The sequence below is a fragment of the Rhineura floridana genome, chromosome 5 (assembly GCF_030035675.1).
Source record: "Rhineura floridana isolate rRhiFlo1 chromosome 5, rRhiFlo1.hap2, whole genome shotgun sequence".
Classification (NCBI taxonomy): Eukaryota; Metazoa; Chordata; class Lepidosauria; order Squamata; family Rhineuridae; genus Rhineura; species Rhineura floridana.
This window is the reverse complement of record NC_084484.1, coordinates 90,520,521-90,546,543: the sequence shown is the minus strand read 5'-3', so window position 1 is coordinate 90,546,543 and position 26,023 is coordinate 90,520,521. Positions and strand designations below refer to the sequence as shown.

Below are 26,023 nucleotides of genomic sequence, written 5' to 3'. Positions count from 1 at the left end.
TATGTAAACAAGTTCACTACGAGCCTCGTTGCTTTCTTTACATTTTCTTTATGTCTTGGGAAACCATTTTCTCTCTTTAGGCACGGTCAGTAGAATATTACAAAAATGGAATGAACCTTGAAGCTATGAGAAATTAATGTTTGGTATTTCGGAGAAGCTGAAAAGTTCACTTGGGGTCAATGTATTCTTGTTCAAATTGGATTGAGTACATGACATTCTTACAAGACAATTCTTGAAAGTTAGGTGCTTGCAAAGCACCCAGCAGGAAAGGTAGCTGCTTATTGGTCAAAAGCCATGCAACACTGAGAAACTGCTGTCTGGATCTATGAATCCATTTTTAGAACGTTGCAAGAAACAGATCCAATGTTTTCTTTATTTTTGATGCACAAAGGGATGCTTTCAAGGGCAGAAATGGGATTTGGGCACTCAAGTAATATTTTTGATTTTGGAAACCATTTCTGGGTCCTTTGAATTTTTCACTTCATACTGCACTACAAAAAAGCAAAAATGGGCTTCCTAAGGTGGAAAGGGTTTCAGCAGTTCTATACCTGAAAGAGCAGTATATTCCTACTCTGCAAGCATGCCATTACAGGTAAGGAAGCCATTTCTCTCATCTGCATCCATAAAAATAAGTGCATTGAGCGGGAGATCTGATTCATATCTGTCTTGCCACTGTGCCTAGATGGTGCAGCACCTAGATTCTGTGGCTGTATACATCTAGACACATCAGCCAACTTTGTTTAGAAGATATAAAGGAATCTTAATAGGCTCATATATTACTTATAGTCTAAATGTGGAATTGCGTAAAATATTAAGGTAAAGCAATTGTAAAAGTTTAGCATTTTTATACAATATGTTAAGTGTTAGCTTGTGTGTGTATTCTCTTGCCTTTCGACACACTATGCAATATGCAATGCCTTTCCTCCCATTTAGGTATTCCTTCATTCCCAGTGTCTCCGCATATGAAGAACCTTTCATCCACCCATACAAACAGCAAAAGGCAAACTCAGCCAAGCTGTACTCCAGTTTCAAGGTTGGCTGCCAAGCAGCAGAAAATTAAAGAAAACTGGAAGACAGATGTGCTGTGCACAGATGAAGAAGATTTCCAAGCTGCATCCCTGCTGCAGAAACACAGCGACTGTGAGAAGCCACCAGGGAAACGTCAGTGTAAAACAAAACATTTGGCGCTACAGGAGAGGAGGAGGAGGTCATCCCTGACTGGAGATGACATTACTGATATTGAAAGCACTGAAGAGAAGGTATCTTTATCTTTGCTTAATTGTCCACTCATATTACTGTAGGCTTGGCAAAAGTCAGCCACTTTGAATTCTTAGCATGTTGTCTTATGTGGTGGCACTTCCAAACTCTTCTCATTTACTTTAAAATGTATTCTGCTGTTCTGTAGTGCTCAATCAAGGACAAATCCCCTGACTTCATGGGGGCTCCTATATAGTCCATTCTTTGATTATTTTGACCTTAAACATTTAGATGGTATAAATCCAGAAGTTGATGCTATGGCACTTTTTTTTAAAATGAGAGGAAAAGAGATTTTCAATGAATTATTAAGGGTGGATGGGTGGGGTGTGGAATCATAATGATTTTGACAGGTAATAGTTAATTAAGAGAATCTGGAAGCGACCAGAGGCTCCTTCAGACCATGAGTCTTCACCAGTCAAATTACATGAGCAGACATTGTACGATTGCCTGCAGCAGCCTCATTATTGCCTTTCTCTTCTTTTCAGCCCTCACAGCTGCAGATTGCAAGTACCCCTCAGGAGACTACCCCAAGTCGTCCCATGCCACCAGAAGCCCGAAGGCTTATTGTCAATAAGAATGCTGGAGAAACTCTTCTGCAAAGGGCAGCTCGACTGGGATACGAGGCAAGTGTTGTTTCTGAAGTTCACTACTCTGAATTTAGAATACGGAAGATGCTTGGTGTCACACATAATTCTAATTGTGCACATGGTTAGAGTCTCTCTTTGTGTTCCTTCTCAACATCCTGAAATATCTTGAGGCTCTCTGTTCTGTTTCTTCATGCAATTAGTATATTTTGTAAGCAAGGTTAAGAAAGAAACAATATAAACTTCTGTAATTCAATAACCTTGAACGTGAATAGGTGCCTGTCATTGTCAATAAGAATTCAGAGCCTGATGTGCTTTGCAGGATTGGAACCCTGAGTTAAGTAGTGAGGATGGGGATACATACACTGATACGTTGCCAAAATTAACATATATGCTATATTAAGGAAAGTTAATTACAGGGATAAGGTTGACAATATGAGAATGTGGACATGCTTCATGTTAGATTTGCTTTTAAACATTGCGTTATAACGATATTAATATATTTTTTGTGTGAATCACTCCCGTATTTGAGAAATACCTTGAAAGTTAGAGCTGTTAAATCACTAGGATCTATAGACTTCAATGGCTATAGATTGTATTTATAAAATGAAAATGGGCATATGTAGAACTAGCCTGGAGATACGAATGTCCCAGTGAGCATGCCAAGTGCTCAGGGATGGTGGGAGTGTAGCCCAACCGTCTGGAGGGTCATCAGTTCCCCATCCTTGTTTTGGGCTTAGTAAAAATCAAAGACAGTCAGAACTCTCCTTTTTTTAAACTGTTCTTCTTTTTCATTAAAAGGCAGCCAACTTACTGTACCCCTTAAAAAAGGAAAATGAAGAGAATTGGACTCAGAATCAATTCAGTTGTGTTAAAGCCTGTGTTGTGGGTCTAGCTAGCAATGTGGCAAATTGAAATACAAGTGGTGGTGATACATGGTGCATTTAGCTTCTTGTGTGGCAGGAAATGTGACACCTCATAGGTGCAAGAGTCCAATGAAGAATGTGCCTGAACCCATATATTTAATGGGCATTGTACAGAAACATACTCCTTTTCCTTAGCTGCATAACTGGATGTATTTTTTAATTTGATGCATTTTATCAGAAAGATAGTATAAAAATAGAAGACTGGAAAAAATGAAGAAAAACTAAGTGTTTTTTTTAACATGGAATTATTTAAACATTTTTAGGCTGCTCTTTGTTGTGCAAAGCCATTCCAGAGTGGGTTTCAAGTAAAATATAGTTAATACATACTTCATAACATAGACTAGAACTTACATATTGCCTCAGAAAGTTGTAGCAGTAACAGCAGCCCAGTAAGACATCCTTTCAGAATATATTAATTATAAAAAATTGCTAGAATGCTGCCTGTCAATGTCAGATCAAGCAGAGTTGTCTAGCAGTTTAAGAAGATCCGTTATTTTTTCCTAGTTCCACTGCTGCTAAGTTCCCAAGGGGCCAGCTGTCCAGATAGTGGCGGCTGCAGCAACTGTGAAAAAGGGCTTTGGGTTAGGAAGATGTGTAGGAGTGCTATCTTTTTGTCTTGCAGTCCTTCCTCCCTGCTGTTGGTGATTTTTGGCCCTGGAGGGCCAGTTCTAGCCCCTTTCCTTCACGCAGTAGTGATGGAAGAACCAGCAAGGGTAAAGTGCTGCAAGGAGGTGTGGTTGATCTCAACAGGGTGAAAATGCAGGTGGAGGGCTTCCTTCCTTTCTACACATTGCACCTATTAGCGTGATGGTAGCAAGGGATATGGCAGGACCTAGTATTCCAAGTTCCTGCTTGTTTCCAAGCCTACTGATTAGGTCAATAGCCTGGATGATGGGGGTTAGGTAGAACCTTCATCCCAAACTCTCACACATACAGTCTGTCTCTCACACTATTTGTCACCCTCCGCCCCCAATTCCCCCTAAACATACTGTATTGTCATAGGCTTAGCTGGGCAGGGCTGGAATAGAGAGAATAAGAGAGAGGGGGACTCTTCTGTCCCTCATCAAAGGCCAGTCTGACTGATCCATCCTCTGTACAAATAGTGAATTCGCTCTCCAGGTGTGGGTCCTTATATAGACAAAACTGCATCACCCATTTACAAGAAGTCAGTATCAATATGTCTTGAGCAAATGTCAGATTTTGCAGAAGTACAAAAAGTCTTTAGGGGGGGGAATTAAAAGGGTTGGGGGAAGAAAGGAGGAATCAAGAAAAGCCCAATGAGGACTGGCCATACTCGGTGATAGAATACTGTAGGAGGGAGGGGAAATAGAATGGAATGGGCACAGCTGATTGACTAGGAGTGCTCCCACACTGCAACATTTTGTTGCAGGACCTGCTTGTCTCTGTAGAATTTGCCAGTATTAGTCACTAGAGGAAGCAGTTCTGAACCTTGGTTCCCTGGCTGCGCTGGACCTCTGAGGATGGACATTCAGCATGATCAAACCATAAGAGTTTAACACCAGCTTATTCATGTATGTTACAATATTTTACATGAAACTCCCTTTGACATTTTTTACTTTAGCACTTAGTGCATAGCTACCTCATTCCACTGGGAATCTTGCCTGATTTTGATGGGGTGTTCCATAGCTTAATTTATTCAAACTGTATTCCACAAAGCTTTCATGAAAACAAACAAGGACAATGCTGAAGGCCTTTTCCAGAGTAAACAGTGATAATTACCAAATTAAAACTCCTTCTGACACGGCTGTACTGAATGCAGAGTTTGAAGGGAAAGGGAGAGGCAATCATGGGCGGTACCAATGCATATTCCCTGTGTCTTGACTTACAGATATTGCATACACTTCTCCTTTCCTTCCATCGTGCATGCTGAGGACCAAGCAAGATGTGATGGTGTCAGTTCAGTTTTGTGTATTTAAACATTGTGTAGGAGGAGGAGTGAGGCTCCAGTTTTAATATGCATACAAGGATAGGTGCTAAATCCTCTGTTCATCTACTGCTTACCTCTCCACAGCCCTTCTCCCCAATAGATTTTTGTTCAGCTCAGGTTCTGTATTAGAGCTCAGCTCTGGAGACATGGGTGTCCATTGGGGAGGGGGAAGGACAAAGGATGAGCCATAATACCCAGATCATCAGTTTTCATTTGTAGAGCCTGAGATGTGGAACAAAACTTGCAGGCTTTATTCTCCTCATTTGTTTGGTGAAAACCAGCCTGTTCTGCCTTCCGGTGTTTTTAGTTGATGAATGACATCCTAGCCATGACTGACATTTTAGGAAAGCATATCTAGCCAATTAGATACAGAGAAGGCTAGAGTAAAACATCCATTGCCCGGGCTCTAGAGAAGGAACCTCTTAGGTTGTTTTTTGCTTTTAAGCCTTTTATTTTGGTCTTCCCTGGTGGAGAAATGCTTGCTGTTCTATATAAAAAAGTTCAGGTATCCAGGATTCAGGTGTAGCTGTGATTGTGGAATAGTATGTTTTTAAAAAGGCTCCAATAAAATCAGGAGTTTGTTATCTTTCTAACTTGGGTAAACACTTTACTTCATACAAAAAAAATGATGCCCCACCAGTTTGTAAACAATTTGAAAATGACTCTGCCAATGCCACACATATAAAGCCCATCATCATTACACCCATGTCTCAGTGGGTGGGTCTGTGGCTGAGAGAGCATGAGTTACACCAGCCCTGCAAAGTAACTCAGTGTTGTTATACCCATATTGCTGGGGGAAGTTTGAGCGGTGTACAACAACCTTGTAGTGTTGTCCAGTGTAGCTATCCTGGTGTGTAGGGTGTGTTTTTTTTAGAGGAATGCAGTGAGCAGGGGGAGAGGGCTGTGAAGTTGATTGTAGCAGAAGTGCAATTCATTAAGGGCTGAAAGGGGTGAAGGGAGCCAGGGAAAGAACTGAGGGTTTCAGCAGTGAAAGGAGTTGTTGTCTGAATGCCAGCTCTGCCCACTGAAAAACAATGAATAAAAGTTTCTTAGTAGCCAGATCTTCCCAGGTCTTTGCACCGCTGCTCAGTCACCAGAGCTATCAGAAATGGTAGACTGCGTAGTGCTAGTTATGTGTTGTTGTTTTTATTTGGAGTAATTAATTCCCCCATCACCGGCCTGCATATATGTAGAAAGAAGGCAATGGTAAATAAACCAAAGGTGGAGGAGACTTTTGCATTCATCATCTGCACATTGCTTTAAAACCAGACATGCACACTCCTTTTCTATGTGATTTGGACAGTTTGCATATATAAACACACCCAACTGTTGTCAGGACTAGTTTGGCCTTCAGTACAGGTGTGCAGATGGCAGCCTTTCAAGTGACCTCATGTGATAGGCATAATAACATGATAAAATGTTGTAGGCCATTAATAATAAGCCAACCAGAATAGCGACTCAAACCACAATACAACAAAGTTTTGTGATTTGCTGACAAACTCATTTTCTTTCTCTCTTTGAGTATAATTTAATAGGGAATATTTTATCTTAAAGGATGTTAAAATAACTTGGTATTTTGTGGTGATTTTTGTATGACCTTTCTATTTTTTTTAAATCCCACCTGTGCGTGTTCTCAACATTTCCCCTCTGTACAGTACAGCAGCATGCTAGAAAAGGCAATGAATTTGTGAGTGAGGGGAGGGAGGTTGCGGATAGGGCTGTAGGCAGGAAATCGGAGGGTTCCTTCATGGTTTCCCCAGAGTAATGGAGTTTGCCTGGCAGACTTTGCCTCAGCCAAGCAAAGTCTCTGGGCTGCCATGATACTTTGGCTGGGCTGCTCACAGACTTTACCTTTCCAGATGCCCTTCTTATCTTACTGAAGACTGCTTTAGAAGGATTGCTCCTGGAAAATTCCCTGTATCTCTCCGTCTCCCCCCCTTAAAAAAGGAAATCCCAGATAAAATGTGCCCCTCCCTCCTATTTCTTTAAGTGACAACATCTGATGTTAAAGCTATCTCCATAGCAACGGTTTCTTCTCTCCACCCTTCCCGTCTTTCTCCAGGAAGTGGTTCTGTATTGTTTGGAAAACAAGGTCTGTGATGTAAATCACTATGACAGGGCTGGCTGTTGCATTGTAAAGGGACTTTAGGCACATTATTCTTTCAGTGATTTTCTTTGCTGGCTTGGATAGAAGGTGATGCAAAGAATGCTCTGTGGATCCATACTCATGGAACATGGATCTACAGAGACAGCTTGCCACATGCACTAAAGCAGCAAATGAGACACACACACTCTCCCACTCATACAAGCAGGCACACACTTTAAATATATTCTTGTTCCAACTAGGAAAGAGTGCATCACTTTCAGTCTCTTGCTGAATATGAGATTTTAAAGTGACTTAAAACTTCACACACATTTGCTTCTTTGCAAGAAGTAAATAATTCTGTGCTTTGGTTAGTAGAAATTCAGATGACTTTGTAGCAATAGTATAAATAGCAATCTAGGACTGTATGAAAACAGCATATGGGCTAGATCTGGCCAGTGGGCATCATGTATACAGTTTTTACTCTTTATATCAGGGATTTCCAACCTTTTTGGGCTTGGGGGCACATTTGGAAATCTAAGAAATTGTCATGGGTACTACAAAGTACCCATTTCACAGGAGAAAACTGGTGATGCTCAAAACAGCCAGAACACCTACACACCCTAAAACAAATGAAACACAAAAAATAGGGAACACCCCCCCAAAATTCAAAACACCCCCAGCTAAACAACAAAACTAGACAAGACACCCTTCAACCAGGCAAAAGAAAAATAAGGCAACCCCCCCCCCGGTGATGCACAAAAAACAGGTGAAACACACAACCAAAGAAAAATACTGGCAAAGCACCCCCCACACACACTTGGGGCCCAGGGACTTTATATGGAAAGGGAGGTAAAAGAGTCAGGGTGGCTTTCCAGCAAGCCCACCACCACCCATAGTTAAAAAACAACACCTTAATGAAAAAAAAGTAGGAAGAGCAGGGTACCTTGGTGAGCACTATTCAGGTGTGTCTGTGAGCCTCATGGTGCCCATGGGCAACAGATTAGAGACCAGAAAAATTAACCAGAAAAAAGTTTACATTTTGTTGTGACAGCACAAATACTGGCTATATTCATAGATCTTAATTGTTCTGCATAAGCCTCTGCAACGTGTTTTTTCCAGGATCCCCAGTGTCAGATCCAAACTAGTCATGTGCTATCAGCCACATGTTCTGGAATGCAACAGAGAGGGGGCTGAAATTTCTATGAATTGAATAAATCATGTTTAAAGAGTTAATGAGGCATTTAATTAATTAACCATAAAACTCTACATTGTTACATCTCATGGTTAATGACATCAGATAAAATGCACTGGGAACTTCTCCAGTTTTGCAGCAAGAAGCTATTTGCAGAATGGGTGCAGTCCATCAGGGACTTCTGTGCAAATTGAATAAATGAGAGTTAAGCAAGAGCATGGGGGTGAGGGGAAGCCCTGGCCATTTCTGGTATACATATCACTCAAATAGAAGCAAATGCTACATTGCCTGTTGATTTAATATTGACTGATTAGTACTAAGTTTCTTTGTCTTTTTAGTTTAAGAGCCAACACTTTGGAGGGCCCATAGCTCAGTAGCACAGGAAATGGTTTGGGCAGAGAAGAGATTCATTGTACTTCCAGACAGGAGCTTAATATCACAAATGGATACTGCAGATACTGCAAATGGGTTATTTGCAACAGTTTCTTTTTGTAATAATGAGTTTTCTGTAGAAGGGATAAATCCAAATTAAACGGGGAAAATATAGGTCAGCATTTTGATGCCAATAACATCATATGGATGCTGTGAAATATGTGCATATATGACCACCACTGGTCTCACAATAAGCACTGGTTTGGAAGCACCACCTGGTTCAATCCCTGGGATTTCCAGGCAGTGGTTATTGAATTGTAACACGGTGAAAGACCTAACTGAAACATTGCAGAGTCTCTGCCAGTCAGAGTAGACAGTGCAGGCTAGATGAACCAATGGCCGGATTCATTACAAGGCAGCTTCTTATGTTTTAAACTGAACCAAAAAGGCATTTTAAATTACATAAGTGGCAATTGTTTGTACTAACAAACTGCCCACACAGAGAGGGGATTTAGTACTGTACTTCTAAGCTAGAAATGGGAACAAAAGCGCCAAACACCATAGTTTTTCCCCAGAAGTGCTTCTTTGGAACTCTGTTGCTCGCATCGGTTTTGTTGGTCCCACCTGCTGTTTGGACTAGCGAAGAATAGCATGGGTGTCAGGCCCACTGATTTCAGCATGCCTGACACCTGAAAAACTCACCATCTGGGAGAGCCTTTAAGTCTTCCCCATTTTGACAAGACAGGCCGTGTTCGTAGCGTGCAGCTGAAGCACTTAATCCTGAAGTCATATGACTGGGCTTCTTTCTTTAGCGTGGACGGCCGGTTCATTAGTTTACTGCGATCCACGTTAACCTGGTTAGCAAAGGCCCGCTAAACGAACAGCTTCATGCTGTATCCTAGCTACCAACTCCTCAGGTCAGATATGTGAAAAGGGCAGATTACTGTGGGCTTTCCAGCAGATTTGGAACTGCAAGGATAAGTCCACAGCATTGGGAAAATGTACTTCATACATTTGACAAAGTGGGTTCTAGTTGATGGAAGCTTATGCCATAATAAAAGAGATGTCACAGTACTCTTTGCTTCTCTCTCTCTGCTTTTACTTGAGAAACAAAACGGCCAACTGAAGTTAGGAAGGATCTCTGCTGAACTGACAGCATTTGCATTATGTTTCTTTCACTGCACTCCCCCCCCCCGCCTCAACTATTCAGGGCAAATAGAATGGGATATACTGTCCTGGACCTTTGATCTAAATGATGGGATGGTCATAAGCTCAAACTTCTACGACTCTCGAGAGTTGCAAGGTTTAGGACTTAGAAATGGCACATTTGCTTGCAAGCTTGATTATGTTTGAAGGTTTTTATTACTGCCAAACCACTGCCTTGGTTCTATGATGAAAGAAAGGCAGGATATAAATGTAAGGTATATGTGTATATATCCTCACACACACACTCTCACCCCCAGTCAATTATCTTGGATGGCTAGGTGTTCTTATTTCCATAAAGACATCTCAAATCAATTAGAAAAGTTTGGACAAAGACCACTGTAGGTAGACTGCTCTACGCGTTACCTTATCCATGGCAAGTGGTTTCCACATGGAAAATTCCCATCTTGCACTGTAATGTGCACAGATGCACCCTGTGTGGTGCAGCATCATGATGTTGTGTTTCTTTGTCCCTGCCAGTGGCCGCCATTGACATGGAGCAGAGGCAGGGAAAGTTGCAACATGATGGCTCCATGTCTCATGGTGAGTGTTTGTACACATTGTGGTGCAGGGGTGAAATTTGTAACCCTGGAAGCAGTTGAAGGACAGATAAGTTAAAGTATAGATCAGCTCTGACATTATTCTTTGGAAGGAAGTTAAGATTTCAGTAGTTAATACACAGTATGCATTTGAACAGAAGTGGAAATTAATGTGTTTTCTTTGGGGTCTGAAAGAAGAGGAGGGTTCATGATGATGCTTTTATGAGCTAATGATGTTACACTTCTGCCACAGAAAATATTCAGGTCACAATGGCAATAGACAAACTGATAGTATCCTTCTGTTAGTGTGGAAAAAATAGTTATTGTTTGTAAATACCTTATAACAAAAGCTACACGTTTTTTTATTCGTTTAGGTGAAATTTGTGACACTTATTTTATACAATAAGTGTATTGAGATCCAGGGCTGTTTGGAATATCCCAGTCTTCCCTCTCAGCTAATGGCTGGTTTTGTTTTTCAAAGTTTTGACTTCTTCAACTAAGAAAAGAGGTGTATGCTTCTTCACTTTTTCCTTTTGTTACTTGTTAATAGCCCAATCAGAGGGGTATTCCCAGCTCATTAAAGTAAAAGTATGCATGTCTCCACAGCAACAAACAACTTGGTCTGTTTTCTCTTGCTTCTGTTTTCCAGGAAGTGGTTCTGTATTGTTTGGAAAACAAAGTCTGTGATGTAAATCATCGTGACAATGCTGGTTATTGTGCCCTACACGAGGCCTGTGCCAGAGGCTGGCTGAGCATTGTGCGACATCTCCTAGAATATGGAGCCGACGTTAACTGCAGTGCTCAGGATGGAACTAGGTTAGCAACACTCAAGTTGTACACTTAAGAGTAAATTGCCACTGCATTTGTACTGCATTAATGCACAGCTTGGTTAATTTTGCCAATGGATTTCAAATCTATGTTTTAAAAAAGGATGATGATGATGATGTCACTTGCTACATTTTTTTATCTCAAAGCAATATACAGTTTCTAAAAGTCCAAAATTTAGGATGTCACGTTTCTGCAAAAGTGCTGTAAATTCTGGAGCTTGCTATTTGTTTTATATTGTGTAAAATTTGGTTCCTCAAAGAATGCTATGTCCTCATTTGGTAAATGTAGACTGCAAGTCTGTATTTAAGTTCCATTGAACTCAGTTGGGCATGCTTTGGTGGAAGCATGGGACCAAGTGGTTAGCCACTTAATTTACAGTTCTGATGCTAGAGAAATTTCATCACTCCTTATGAGCTGTGGACACTAACTTCTGCTAATAGTTTCTGATATATTCCTCCCTTATTCCACCTTGTACATTGTAATTCTCTTTGTTACGTGTCTAACTTTTTCCATTAGGAAAATATTTTTGTATATTCTTGCTGCAAGATCACATGCAGTTTTATTGTAAGAGATTACCTTTAGCCCTGTTTATATATTATTTATATTTATTATATCTTTTAAAATGTCTTATTTGGGTCAAAAGAGTGCAAGAAAAAGCTCCCCCTCCCCCCCATGTACTTTCATTGAGTGTACCATAATGTTTATTTTAGTCTTTCTTAGTGATATGTAAACAAATAGGAAAGTAGTTTGCTGAATATTTTTACTCACCTTCTTTAACCTTTTAACCTTCGACCCATGCCCTCTAGCAGTAAGATCTTTTTCTAATTGTTAGGTCCTTCCTCTTTCATTAATATTCACTAAACATTTCTGGTGTAATTGTTATACAAAGTGCATTTCGTTGCCCTGTTGTTTTAAATTACTAAGATGCTAGATGGGGAATGTCTTTGGAGTCCTTCCACTTGAATGTTTTATCACTTACCACCAAATCTGGCAGCCCAAGGAGATAAAATTAGCATGTCTATAAACCAAAAGCTCTCTAGATATTGGCCTTTGTTCATCAACTTGCAATAGTCAAAAGATTTTTTTTAAAAAAGCTTCAGTTGTGATAAAGACAATCTGTTAGAAACTGCTGTGTACTCTGGTTGTCACCTTATCAGTTCTATAGAAATATTTTGAGTGTTTGTTCCTTACCCCCATCTAATTAAATAAAAAACTGTGAGGAAGGGAAGGCACCCCCACTATGTTGGATTTTGAGACTGAGCAGTCAGCTCACTCAGACCTCCTTAAACTGTCTTTATACACAATAGGGCAAAGAAGTGTTTGTGGCATGTGGCAAAACATGACCCCAAAAGCCCCCATATCTCCTTGAAAATGCAAGGATTATCAATACCTTGGCACAGTCTTTAACCAAAATGGAGACAATAGTCAAGAAATCAGAAGAAGGCTAGGACTGGGGAGGGCAGCTGTGAGAGAACTAGAAAAGGTCCTCAAATGGAAAGATGTATCACTGAAGACTAAAGTCAGGATCATTCAGACCATGGTATTTCCAATCTCTATGTATGGATGTGAAAGTTGGACAGTGAAAAAAGTGGATAAGAGAAAAATCAACTCATTTGAAATGTGGTGTTGGAGGAGAGCTTTGCGGATACCATGGACTGCGAAAAAGACAAATAAGTGGGTGTTAGAACAAATTGAATCAGAACGGTCACTAGAAGCTAAAATGATGAAACTGAGGTTATCATACTTTGGACACATCATGAGAAGACATGATTCATTAGAAAAGACAATAATGCTGGGAAAAACAGAAGGGAGTAGAAAAAGAGGAAGGGCAAACAAGAGATGGATTGATTCCATAAAGGAAGCCACAGACCTGAACTTACAAGATCTGAACAGGGTGGTTCATGACAGATGCTCTTGGAGGTCACTGATTCATAGGGTCGCCATAAGTCGTAGTCAACTTGAAGGCACATAACAGCAACACAAAACTGCCCCAAGGAAAGGGGCAGAAGGTCCAAGTTTCAATCCCTGGCATCTCCAGATAGGAACGAGAATATCCCCTTCCTGCAACCTTGGAGAGCCATTGCCAGTCAGTGTAGACAACACCGAGCTAGATAGAAAAATGGTGTGACTTGGTATAAGGCACCTTCTTCTTATGTTCCTATGTTTTACCTCAGCACTCTTAACACCAATTTCCCAGGGATCTCTTGCATGGTTCAAAGTTAGCAAACCCTTTCACCTACTAAGCAGCAGATTCTCATATGGCCTAGTGTGCCCTTCTCTTGCCCTCCCTTAATGGACTGGCAGCAACCACTGGATTACATACACAAACACACCTTGGCAGATGTCCCTTTCATGCTGGAATGGAAAGTCAAATCTGTAGTGTTCTGCCTCTACATTTTCCTCCCCCGTGGATTTGAAGATGGTTTCCATTGCTCCCCATTCCATTATGAAAGGGAGACAGGAAACTGCAGGGAGTTAATGCCTGTGCATGCATGGTCAACCCTTATGTTGCCAAGGTAGCAAGTGCAGATTCAGATCCGTCAAGCAGCATGCACTAGCAAATGATCTAAATTGGATAACTATTTTTCACCAGGGATCACTATTTAGCTATGCAAGTCTAGTGTGCAAACCATCCTATGGCAGAGTAAATATTACATCTACAGAGTAGATTATTTTATTGCAAAGAACAAGTTTGTGCAAGCTCAGAAATTCAGTGGTAACAAGGAAATTAGATACAAATTAAGTATGATAATGCCTTTGATTGGGAATAGAGTGGAAAAGGACACTGTGAGACTTCAGCACAACTTGGTAGAACCCATGCAGTGGGACCACTCAGTTGAAACCACATTATGGAGTTGTGGTATTTTGTAACATGTGGTTCAGCTGTAGTATAGCAATCTTGAGTCCCTGCACTTTTGATGGTGAGAACTTGTTTTTCATGATTCGTATGCCCGGACCACAACAGCTACTCTCCCACCACTGTAGTGTTCTGAGATTCTGGGAGCTGCCATCTCGGCAGCATGGGCATTAGGTATAGTGAGCAGGGGTGGTCTCTAGGTACTCCAAGCAGGCATCTCTCCTATTACGCCTTGAGCATGTAGCAGCTTCTTGCACAGAAAGGGGTCACTATTAAGATCCAAACAGCTGTTGGCAGCACTATTAGTTTATTGTTCCACACATGCCAAGTTCTGCAGGCTTGCTTGATGTTGGAGGGGCTGTGACAAAGGTAATATATCTTTCTCTAAGACCTCTTTGTCTTGGGCCCAGCACACTGAGCAAACATCTCTCCCTCTTTAAGATTTCCCAAAGAGACCCAAGCCTACTAAAAAGTTTGATCATTTCAAGATGTAAGGACTGTGAAGGGGCAGATCAGGGTCTTCTCTGCTGTGGCCTTGACAGTGTGGAAACACACATCTGGGGAACTGTGCCTCAGTCCCTCCCTGCAGGCTTCCTTCCTCTTTCTTTCTGGTCTTCCAAGTATTGTTTTTGTTGTGTTTAGATTGTTTTTAGACAGTACAATTTCATTCATTCAACGGGGATTATGAATATGAAATACAACCAGAATCTATCTAGTAGTTGGTTGCTCTGAATGTCAAAGAAAAAGCATGGAAATCTTAGTTCCCAGCATCTATTTGTCACTGTCTCAAGGACATGCTGAACGGGCTGCCTCCCAGCAGAATTTAATTAATTAAGTCAGTAAAATTCTCCTTGTGGGGCATGCCTTGTTGTCTGGATAAGTCCCATAATGGTGTGTGTGTGTGTGGGGGGGGGATTATAACCCAAAGTCATCCATATGTAGGGGCTGGAAGAAAATTCAACAGTTTTCTTCTCTTTCAGTTGATGTGTGACTTGATCTGTCCTTGTTAGCACCTAAGTGTTCTTAAGAGATTTGAGAGTTATCACTTGATCTTTCTACTTATCTGTAATCTTGAACATTTCATGCACTTCTCAGACTGGGAACAGTGGCAGGGCCTAAAGCTTCTGGCATTTTATTCCCTACTCCCACTTTTTTTCTTTGCTGTTTTAAAGCTCACTGCAGAGATGACTCTTTTTTTTACATTCTCAATTTACCTTTCAGTAACACATGCATCTCATTCTGATCCACATTAATGGGGCTACATGTGCTGGAAAGCCACGAGTGTGTGGCTGAGACTCGTTTTGCCTTTCACCTGTCTTTTCTAACCTGGTGCACTCCAGCTGTTTTGATTTACATCCCGAAGTTGTAGCCATGCAGGCAATACAGTGTTGCTGATCTGGCTTCCCAGCACCACACGTTGCTGCCAGTTACCAAGAGGTGAGGAGGCAAGGCAGCAGGAAGCTTGGTGCGGTGTGGACACCATGTTGGAAGCGTTGGATTGCTGTGCCTGTGCTGCTTCCTTGCCTCTCCCCCTCTTGGTAACTGACAGCAATGTATGGTGTTGGGAGGCCAGTTGAGCAATCCTGCCTCACCAGATGCTACTGCAAAAGTATTTGGAGGGCACCAGGTTGGGGAGACTTCACTTGACCATTGGTCAGTCCTACTCCCCTTTTCCAATGAACGGACCTGCTACAAGTGATGTTATTGTAGACAGCCTGATATTATTTTTATTCATTTATTTATTTACAAATTAATACTAAAACAGTCTCAAAGCAGTTTTTGAAATAAAAAACATAACAAACAATGAAACTGAAACTACGATACAATGCAGTATAAAACAATAAAATCCCCCCCAGCAAAAATATAGTAGCACGGTTTGAAAAAAAAATCTTAAGAATCGGGAATTTCTTCTTTCTTTAGCCTCTTTATCTTGGGATTGGCAACTGTGTGTTAAGGTTTAGGACAATTAATAAGATTTGGGGGGGTGCAATTTTCAAGGAGATTGTTCTTTACTTTGCGGGGAGGCAGGTCTCATCAAAAAGCTGGGCACCATAGAAGTGCCTTGTGTTTTTTTATAATAATCCAAGAACCTGGAATTATGTACAGGAAAGTTTACACATGCTACTTGCTTCCATCAGGCAGTATCCAGCTAACGTGTCCCATCAGCACCAGGATTTCCACTTGCACAGTGGTACCCTCCCCCTTCTCCTCCCCCGCATGTGCCCCACACCCTCCCCAAATCTGTTCCAGAGAGTTGGGGAAACCCACGGAACAGAATTATGGGGTGCATGGACAGGGGAAGTCCTGTTGCACAAGTGGAAATCCTTGCACTAATGGGACCTGTTCCTTAGAGTTTTTTTGGATACAACCCACTATGTATGACTCATTTTATATATTGGTACATTTAATACTAATTTATTTTTCTACATAGTACTGCTGTATTTACTCCCTCTTCTCCCCCCCTTCAAGCTAAGCCAATCAAAATTGGCAGTTTTAGATGCAGATGTATGGTTAATGAAGGCAGATCCTGCTGCATTAAATCCCATAACCTTCCATGTTGATTTTCCTGCATAGATGTTTTGGCAGATTGATTTAAGAAAAGAACGTGACAAAATGTTTTCCTTCTCTTTTCTCAGTGTAGGGCTGCTGCCGTCATGCGTTGTTTAAGCCTCTGTCTTGGCGAGGCAACATCCTGTAACAGCTAATTTTTATGAGAGGAGTATTGGCTGGGGTGGTGCTTTGCCATTAGGCTACACCTAACCTAATGATCCTCAGGGAAAATCTTGCACCAGGATATTAAAAACAGCCAACCGAATCAAGAGGTCACTCATGTCATGTGAAATATCTTGTCTGGTAAATGACCCAGGGCAATTAAACTAGTGGTGTGCATAGGGCTTCATGGGAGGAGCTTGGCTTTAGAAACTTGTTTTGATTGCCAGGGACATGTGAAGTCATAATCAATGGTAAGGCATCTGAGTATTTGCAGAGTGCCTTTCCCTTGCCACTGAATGACTACGGCCACTCTATATTTGGCTCCAGTTCAAAAGATTCAGCTTCCCCACAGATTGAACTCTGGTAAACCTTAGATGCCACTCACACAACCATTGCTTAATATCTGTCTCCATGTTTGGATAGTTAATGTTCTTTCACCTCTCTGCCCCTGCCTTGTTTGATGCCTCAAAAATCATCTTCAGACTTTGGTAGCTGTTATAGGCTAAATGGATCAAAATACGATGTTATGCATATAATTTAAACCATTCAGAAATTTAAAACAAATATAGAGGTTTGTGGTCCAAGATTAACTAGTCTTATATTTCAGGTGGTTTTGTTTTACATACTGGGTATATAATGTTTACTAGTTTAATCTTCCTTTCCTCCTCCTGCTACTGTAGCACCTTTCCATCACTTCTCAGTTCACTCGCCCTTCTGTTTGTTTGTAGCTTCTTTCCTATCCTCCGGCTCTCTTACACTAAGATAGAGCTTGTCAGTAGGGTCAGGAAACCCAGACAACTTGATTGACCGCTGGTGCGTGTGTGTGTGCATGTGTAAGAGAGATTGGGTTATGAGGCTTGAAGAGCAGCTGCTTCCTGTGCTGGCTGGCTGCAACAGCTGAGAGAGGAAGCAGCTCTTGCAGGTCGTGAGGCTGGAGGGAGGATGAATGAAGCTGCTGCCTAGGAGAGGCAGCTGCTCTTGAGAGTGAAGTGATCTCTGTAGGCAGGGGAGCCAGGGAGAGTCTGCAGTAGAACTGACTCTCTGTGTCACAGCCCTAATGGCAACCCAGGCGAACCCATCCCCCTGAGGAATCAACAGCAAGGTCTTTCAGGGTTTCAGCTATGCCTGAGCAGGGGTGCATGCCTTGTGGTCTTGAGGTACATACAACTTCTGTACCAGAAAAATCTGTTCTCTTCTTTTAAACTGGGAGCTAATATTCATTAGGTTTGAGTTGTACAGATTTGCTGGATAAATGTTACTCTTACTGGAAGTGGCATAGATTGGAATTGCCAGAAGGGTATTTTTTAGTTCATAGGGCATCACGTTTTTGCTATCCTCAGCCCTGTTTGCTGGTCACCACTCTAAAGGGCACAGGCCTATTTCTGTTTTTCTTTCTTTCTGTATGAATTCAGTGATACCCATATGTACTTCTGGGAGAATTTGTAGAAAATATAAGTATTGCACTGGGGTAGATGCTTTTTCAGGTTATTAAGATTGTCTGCTTAATTCCCTGTGCTATTGCTTTTGCTTACAGTACAGCAAATGTGTAAAAGACAGTTGTAAATTCAGTTCATAGCAGCCTTGAACAATTTGAGATTCACTAAGCGAATGCAGCCCCCCCACTATACATGCATTTTGCCAAGTTCTTTACAGTTCCCCATTTTTACTATCCCAGGAAAACAGTAAAAACAGGAATTTTATTGAGTCCCTACCTGACTAGTCTCAAAAGTGCTGCTGTTCTGATTACATAGCAGATCTGCATATAGCTCCTGAGTTTTCCGAATATTTTAAACTTAAGACCCCAGCACTAAACATAAGTTTGTATGAAAGTCCTCTCAATTGTTGTGCATTTAGAGTTGGCATATTAAGTTCTCAAATTCAGGAGTTTTGTTCTCCTAGAGCCAACTCCAGGTTTTTATGGGCAGGAGGCTGTTAGTGGGGTCTTCTATCTCATTTTGTCTGCAGACATATGGGGGGGAAACCAAGAAAATATCTTTGAGTGTTGAAAGTGTTTTCCCTTACCACTACATAATCACAGCCAGCCTTACATCTGAGCCCAACCCTGCCACTACTGATGATAGCTATGCAGCTCCAGAAGGAGCAACTGATGCCTCCTTCCCCTTTGTTTTATCCCATCAGACACCATCTCTCTTAGTGCAACTACCTGCTTTGCCTTGACCTAACTAGTCTATCTAGGTCTAGAAAAAACTAGACTGGCTCTTCAGTGCATCTGGCAGAGGTAGCACCTGGAGCAAATATTCCATTGCTCAATTGTGGCCAGCCCTCTATGTATATGTGTGTGTTTCATTTTGTTGAGGGGATTTCTGACACCTGAATATAAAGTGCTGGAATTTTGATGCCTTGTGACTTCAATGTCAGGATTTCAGCTTAAATTGTCATTTAGAGTTAGATAAAGCAATTTGACACCATTGTAACTGGGGTAAAATTGCCTTCTGATTCATACTTCCCTATTTCCAGCCATTGAAGAACTGACAATTGTCCACAGTTTTTAAACATACCTGCATGCATGACATTTATGTTCATGCAGATACATTTAGGCTTGAAGACTTTCCTGGTTAGTATTACGCAATGTGCTACAGCTTCGGACAGCATAATTTACAGTTAACGGTGGTCAGAAAGTAAGGATTTATGAGGGTTTCAACTAATAATTATGTACACCAGTGAGATTCTCTGCCCCTTGAGTCTCAAAGCAGAAGCCTGTAATAATTTTTGCACATTCTTGAATGCTTACTGTAGTGAAAGCTCTAAGTTTACAGCAGATTATAAAATATTCAGGCAGCAATTTGTTTGCTTGTTTTGAGGAATAATATTTTGCAAGTCAAATGTGTACATGAATACTGTGATGCAAATGCACAAGATATTATATATGCTCCCTGACACCATGCACAACCCTGTACAGCAGTTTTCTTAAGTGACTTCAAGGTACCAAATACAGAAGCTCTGTAGAATTTGATTGTTGTTCAAAATTGGAAATTGTTTAAACAGATTGATAGAAGGTGAGACTGAAGAGGATTGGCCAAAATGATCACAGTGGTGATTAATTGTTAATGTTTGTCTTTAAGGGAGCATGCCATTTACTATATTATGTGTATGCATATGCCATGTAAGCCTAGTTTACTTCCTGGAGTTAACTTCTAATTTTGAAGTGTTGAGAAAAGCAATTAGTAGATGGTCACCTATCATACTTTACAATAAAAAGAATGTTTGCTGCTGCAAATGAAAAGAAAAAATGAAGCCCACTACAGTATGGTGTAGTGGTTAAGGTGCTGGACTACGACCTGGGAGACCAGGGTTCGAATCCCCACACAGCCATGAAGCTCACTGGGTGATCTTGGGCCAGTCACTGCCTCTCAGCCTCATGAAAACCTTATTCAAAGGGTCGCCATAAGTCAGAATCGACTTGAAGGCAGTACATTTATTTACAGTAAGTGAGTTTAAAACAAAGATGTTTCTCCCCGCCAGGCCTATCCACGATGCAGTGGAAAATGATCACCTAGAAATTGTCCGATTGCTACTTTCTTATGGTGCTGATCCAACACTTGCTACGTACTCCGGTAGAACGATTGTGAAAATGACGCACAGTGAACTAATGGAAACATTTCTAACAGGTGTGTCATTTTTTTACTTTGTTTCTTTGCTTATGAAAATGCTTGTTGATTGCTGACAGGAGTAAGATGGTCTGAGCACATAAAATCAATTCTGACATGACTGCACTGGCTGCCAACTAGTCTCCAGAGGACTGGTTTTCATTTATTAAAGCCTTATGCAGCTCGGGATCCCAGTACCTGAAGAACCGCCTGGACCTATCCAGACCCTGCATTTATCATCTGAAGCCTTTCTCCATATGCCCCTTCTGAGGGAAGCATGGGGGATGGCAACATGAGAATGGGCCCTTTCAGTGGTGGCTCCCTGATTGTGGAATGCTCTCCCAAGGGAGGTATGCCTGCTGACATGAAAAAAAAGGCTAATAAATGCAAGAAATAAACTTTCTACCAATGTTTTATGACTCACTTTAGAAAACAGTAATAAAAAACTAGGACTGTAACATTTCACCAGTTAATTGGCTAGTTTATAACAGGAACATGGATGTTTAGGGCTGGACTTTAAAAGCATGGTTAAGATATTGTCATTAGGTTTTAGGTTGCAATCCTAAACACATTTACCATTGAGTAAGACCCATGATTTTATTTATTTATTTATTTATTTATTTATTTATCATTTCAGTTATATCCTGCCCTTCCTCCTAGCAGGAGCCCAGGGCAGCAAACAAAAGCACTAAAAACACTTTAAAACATCATAAAAACAGACTTTAAAATACATTAAAACAAACATCTTTAAAAACATTTTTTTAAAAGCTTTCAAGTTATCTTTAAAAAAAGATTAAAAACATATTGTTTTTTAAAAAAAGGTTTAAAATCATATTAAAAAGCAATTCCAACACAGACGCAGACTGGGATAAGGTCTCAACGTAAAAGGCTTGTTGAAAGAGGAAGGTCTTCAATAGGCGCCAAAAAGATAACAGTCTGTCTAATATTGAAAGGCAAAGGTGTCCCCGCACTTGTAGTGCGAGTCGTTTCTGACTCTCAGGGTGACGTCTTGCGACGTTTACTAGGCAGACCATATATATGGGGTGGGATTGCCAGTTCCATCCCCGGCCTTTCTTTACCCCCCAGCATATGCCGGGTACTCATTTTACTGACCACGAGGGGAGGGAATTCCAAAGGGTAGGTGCTGCTACACTAAGAGTCCATTTCAGAACGGATCTCCTGATAAGATGGTATCTGCAGGAGGCCCTCTCCTGCAAAGCGCAGTGATGGACTGGGTATATAAGGGATAAGACGGTCTTTCAGGTATCCTGGTCCCAAGCTGTATTGTGCTGTTAGTTTCATTATTAAAAGATGCAGTGTCACTAGTTTGGTCTTCCCAGTAGGTCAGGGATCTCTCAACCCACCTGGCACTGTGAAAAAGAAATTATGATGGGTCAACTATTTTGGGTGTGCGTGTGGAATGAAATGCAAAGTTCAAGGGTGTTTACAGCAAGAAAGCAGAGATTTACTACAGTCCATGTGCTTAAAGTGGCTTTCAAGGACTTAAAACAAGGAATTAAAATAAAACAATCAAAACAAGCAATAAGCAGGATAAAATCACATCTGAAACAGTAATACAAGATAATAGCAGAGGGAACGTATACCCTAAAAGACCAGGTCAATTGCAATTAAAAGCTTGACAAAACATGACTGATGTTACCTGGTTCCAAAAAGATAGCAATAAATATGCCAGGCACATGTGCCTGGGGAGATAGTTCCAAAGCTGGGCATATCTACCCTCTCTCTGGTAGCCACCCACCTAACCTCAGAAGGTGAGGACCTCTGGAAAAGGGCATTTGATGCTAGGCAAGTTCAAGTAAAGCGTATTATCTATAGTATGTATATCAATGTGTGTATCAAGGTTTGTAGTATATCTATTCAGAGTCTGTTTTAGAGTGTGCCGAATGAGAATGCTGAAGGTAAGATTGGTAAAGGACAGAAGAAACAAGTAGGTGAAAGCGGGAGAAGGATTTTGGAGGAAAAAGATGAGAGATGGTGTCTCATTTGGGCATCTGTAGTGGTCTCATCGATAAAATTGATGATGATTCCTTTGAGAGCTTGGCACATAAAACTTGAGTATTTGTGACACTCTGTGACAAGACTGTCTGCAAAACTCACCAAATTTTGTTTCAGCCATATTTGTTGTTGTTTTCCCTCTCTCTCTAGAGTATTTAACTGACCTGCAAGGTCGAGGTGCTGATGACCCTGGCTTGTATTGGGACTTCTATGGCAGCTCTGTATGTGGTAAGCAAACATTCCTTGTGTGTGTGTGTGTGTATTATGCATGGGGTGTTTTGAGTGTGCGTGGGGGGGGATGGAAAGCCAAGCAAGATGCATATTTTGCTGTATGTTTTACACTGGTTGTCATTTATTCTTTTTGATTTTTTTTAAAATAGAGCCAAAAGGGGAGACAGGGTTTGACATCCTGTCAAATCCACCTGGGCCAGGCGATGAGGATGAAGATGGCTTTAGTGATATCTTTGAGTTTGAATTCTCAGATGTGCCTCTCTTGCCATGCTATAATATCCAAGTGTCTCTTTCTCAGGGGTAAGGACCATCATAATTTGCATGGGGAAAGAAATGGAGGTGATGTAAACATTTGGGCTAGTCATTAAGTTTTGTGATTTCAATGTATTCTGTCAAAATTTATGTGTATGAAAGGTAACTATTTTTTGCCCCACTGAATTAACTATGATTCTTTTGCCATTGGTTCTCATAGAAATTAACTTTTTCCTGCACATTTATTTATACTGGGTACTTCCCTGTCTAGACTGGTCTCTTTTTCTCTTGAAAGCAGACAAATGGGTACATTCCACTGAAATTACTTGTGCAAATCTTTTGCCATTTTGTGTGTGTGTGTACTTGCATGGATTGTGTGCTGATTTAGATCTACATGCAGAACAAAATTCAGCCCTCTGTTTTTAAAAAATATTGTTAAATGTTCCCATTCCTGTCAGCAGGCTGCTTAAGAGTTAGTGAGGATTCGAGTAACATATGCAACATTGGCAGCCGGGTATCCCAAAAGTAAAGGAGACTTTTGGTATGTGTGTGTGAATTTCTAATTCTTTTGCCTGAAGCAATGTGATGAAAATGGAATGTGACCAGTTACACAAAGCTATTACTGACATAATCAGAATGATTGAAGCCTTTGTTCCATCTTGACAGTCATTTGAACCTCTTTATTTACTTTGTTCTATAGACCCCGAAACTGGTTATTGCTTTCTGATGTAGCAAAGAAGCTCAAAATGTCACCCCGGATATTCCGCTGCAATTTCCCAAGTGTAGAAGTTGTGAGCATCATGGAGGCAGAATTTTTCAGACAGGTATCTTTGAGTCAGCTGTTTTCTTGCCAAAAGGATTTGGAAGCTTTCAACCCAGAAAGCAAGGAATTGTTGGACTTGGTAGAATTCACAAGTGAACTACAGTCTTTGCTGGGAGCCTCACTTGAGTGGTTGCATCCAGATGAAGATATTGATCATTGGTGAACCTCCAGGCAGCTTAATGTACAGTTCTCTGTAAAGTTATTTCTTTATGTATATGTGTTCATGCAGTTGTTTCTATAAATAGACATTGTTAAATAAGATACCTTTTCTTTATATACATATTATAAATATATATATATATAAATTCCAGGTGGGTGGACTTTTGGAAGCTTTTTTTTAGAGGCGTCACTCCGTTTTTACAAATTGTTATATAATATTCCTTTAAATGCACACAAACTTTGGTATAAATTTGTTTTTACTTGGAACTTTTTTTTAAATAAAGACAATGGCTTTGCTTCACACGAATCACTGGTTACACAGGAGATACCAGTCATAGGTGATGTGATCAAAGTCATATGGTTGGCTTGGGAGACTGTATTAGGTAAGGCACTTCATGAAATTTTTGTTCTTGTTTACAAAATTGCCTGCTTTGGCCAGGTAAATACTATTGAATATAATTCAATAGACTGTAATATAAATTAAAACTATATCCACGTGCATCAACTAATTGTGTGAACTTTTATATCTTAATTTAAAAGATGTGAAATTTAGTTTTCACAAGGCAAACTGGATTGTTTATATATATATATATATGTTTAAACATTTGATGCTGTTTATTTAAAAGAAGATTTTGAACTATTTTTTCTGTATCTTGTAAAATATTGAAAACTAACCTATGTTGAAGTTAAAACTGTACAGAAGCTAAATCTTTTCAGAATTGTGTGTTTGTTTGAGATCTGTGTTTTAACTTTGTAAGTAAATTCTTCTGCCTTTGTATTTATATTTTACAAAAGAAAATCTTAAAGGCAATAAAACCGTTGAAAACAATTTTGAAATAACCTGATTGTGCATGACTCTCAAGGAACCATGCCCAGCCCTAGTTGGCATCCATTCCTTCATTTGTGTAGCGCTACGTGTGCACCAAGAATTTCCCATATCATCCCCAACCCTGTTCCTTCTTGCACAGCTATGCATATGTACAGAGTTGAATGTACTTATTACCATATACAGGAAGAGGGCTAGACCATTTCCTATGTTAAAACAAGCGTGACATTACTTTCTCATGGAGACTGACATACCTTTGGATTGTATCAATCAGGTACTTTGATTTTTCTGCTGTAGACCGTTAGCCCACCAAAGTAATTTATTACTAATATTGTAGGCACGTTTAGTCTTCTAAAAATATATTGTCAGCAAACATTGATTTAGCAGAAAGCAGAACTGGGTGATGAATTTGCTAGGCAAAAGTGCTGTGGGTCACAGTGGTAGAGAGAAAGGTGTCTTTACCTTTCACTGTTAGAAGGTAGCAGTGGAGATGGGAAGTGCTGCGACCAGCACCACGAAGCACAGGTTGCCGAGTGGAGAGTCTTCCTGGTGTAGGTGCAAGTTGCTGAGGTGACCCACCTCTCAGCAATGGTGTATTTGCAAAGTACTGGTTGTTGCACCCCCTGCCACTATTGCCACTTTCTAGCAACAAAAGGAAAGGACAGGAAGCCCCCTTTCCCCTCTTGTGCCACACTGGCCGTGGACAGTTTCTCCTGGCCAGCTCTGTTCCATTTACACCATGAAACAGAATGTAGCCTTCTACAAGTGTAAAAGCTAACAAAAATGACAGTACTTCTGAATAAACAAGAGACTTGCCTTTCATTCATGGAATAAAAGCTACATCCCTTTTACACCAGAGATTCACTGCCATAGATTTTAGAACATAAGAGCCCTGCTGGATCAGACCAAAGGTTCATTTAGTTCAGAATCCCAGTTTATCACAGTGGCAAACCATAATGCCTCTTGGGAAGCCTACAAGTGGGGCGTGAGAGCTAGCTCTGTATAGTTTATGCACTTTGTGAAGAAGAGCTTCCATTTGTCTGTCCTAAATTTCTTGCCAATCAGCTTCATTGGATCCAAGGGTCTAGTGCTCTGAAGGAGAGAGAAAAACCTCCCTACTCACTTTTTCAAGGTAATTTCATAAACTTTGGTCATGTTCCCTTCCTTACTTCCCACCCAAACTAAAAAAAAACACCCAATATTGTAACTGTTCCTTGGGTTCTGTGCACAGTAATCATACCACTTCAAGTAAAAATGGATTGTAGGCAACATGGGAAGCTGCCTTATATCAAGTTGATTCATTGGTCCATCTAGCTCAGTACTATTGACCAGTACTGCTCTCCAGGTTTTCAAGACGGGACATTCTCAGGCCTATCTGGAGATGCCAGGAATTGAACCTGGGACCTTCTGCATGCAAAGCAGATGATCTGCTACCTTATTATACTGGCCTAACCAGAAACCTTACATGAATGGACATTCCCATTTAAGTGAGGGTTAAGTTAAAAAACAACTGAATGTAGACTAGTCCCAGTAACTTCAATTTGTTTATTGTACAGATAGGTTGGTGCAGTGTTATGAGTACAGTGACTTAGAGCAGAGGGAGC

General features: G+C 40.7%; 1 protein-coding gene across 14 annotated transcripts in view; it reads left to right on the top strand.

Moving 5' to 3' along the window:
* BCOR (BCL6 corepressor) overlaps positions 1-24,262 on the top strand; it is an 89,588-nt gene extending 65,326 nt beyond the window's left edge. For 12 of the 14 annotated variants that reach the window (XM_061627443.1, XM_061627444.1, XM_061627448.1 and 9 more), the window contains 8 exons: positions 934-1,259; positions 1,743-1,880; positions 10,049-10,111; positions 10,757-10,923; positions 19,988-20,133; positions 22,279-22,356; positions 22,509-22,659; positions 23,312-24,262. In XM_061627443.1, coding sequence (XP_061483427.1) covers positions 934-1,259; positions 1,743-1,880; positions 10,049-10,111; positions 10,757-10,923; positions 19,988-20,133; positions 22,279-22,356; positions 22,509-22,659; positions 23,312-23,597 — 1,355 coding nt within the window. In that variant the 3' untranslated portion in view covers positions 23,598-24,262. The remainder of the gene's footprint in view (positions 1-933; positions 1,260-1,742; positions 1,881-10,048; positions 10,112-10,756; positions 10,924-19,987; positions 20,134-22,278; positions 22,357-22,508; positions 22,660-23,311) is intronic. The other 2 variants (XM_061627449.1, XM_061627445.1) reach the window with 1 other exon arrangement.
* The last annotated feature ends 1,761 nt before the right edge of the window (positions 24,263-26,023 follow it).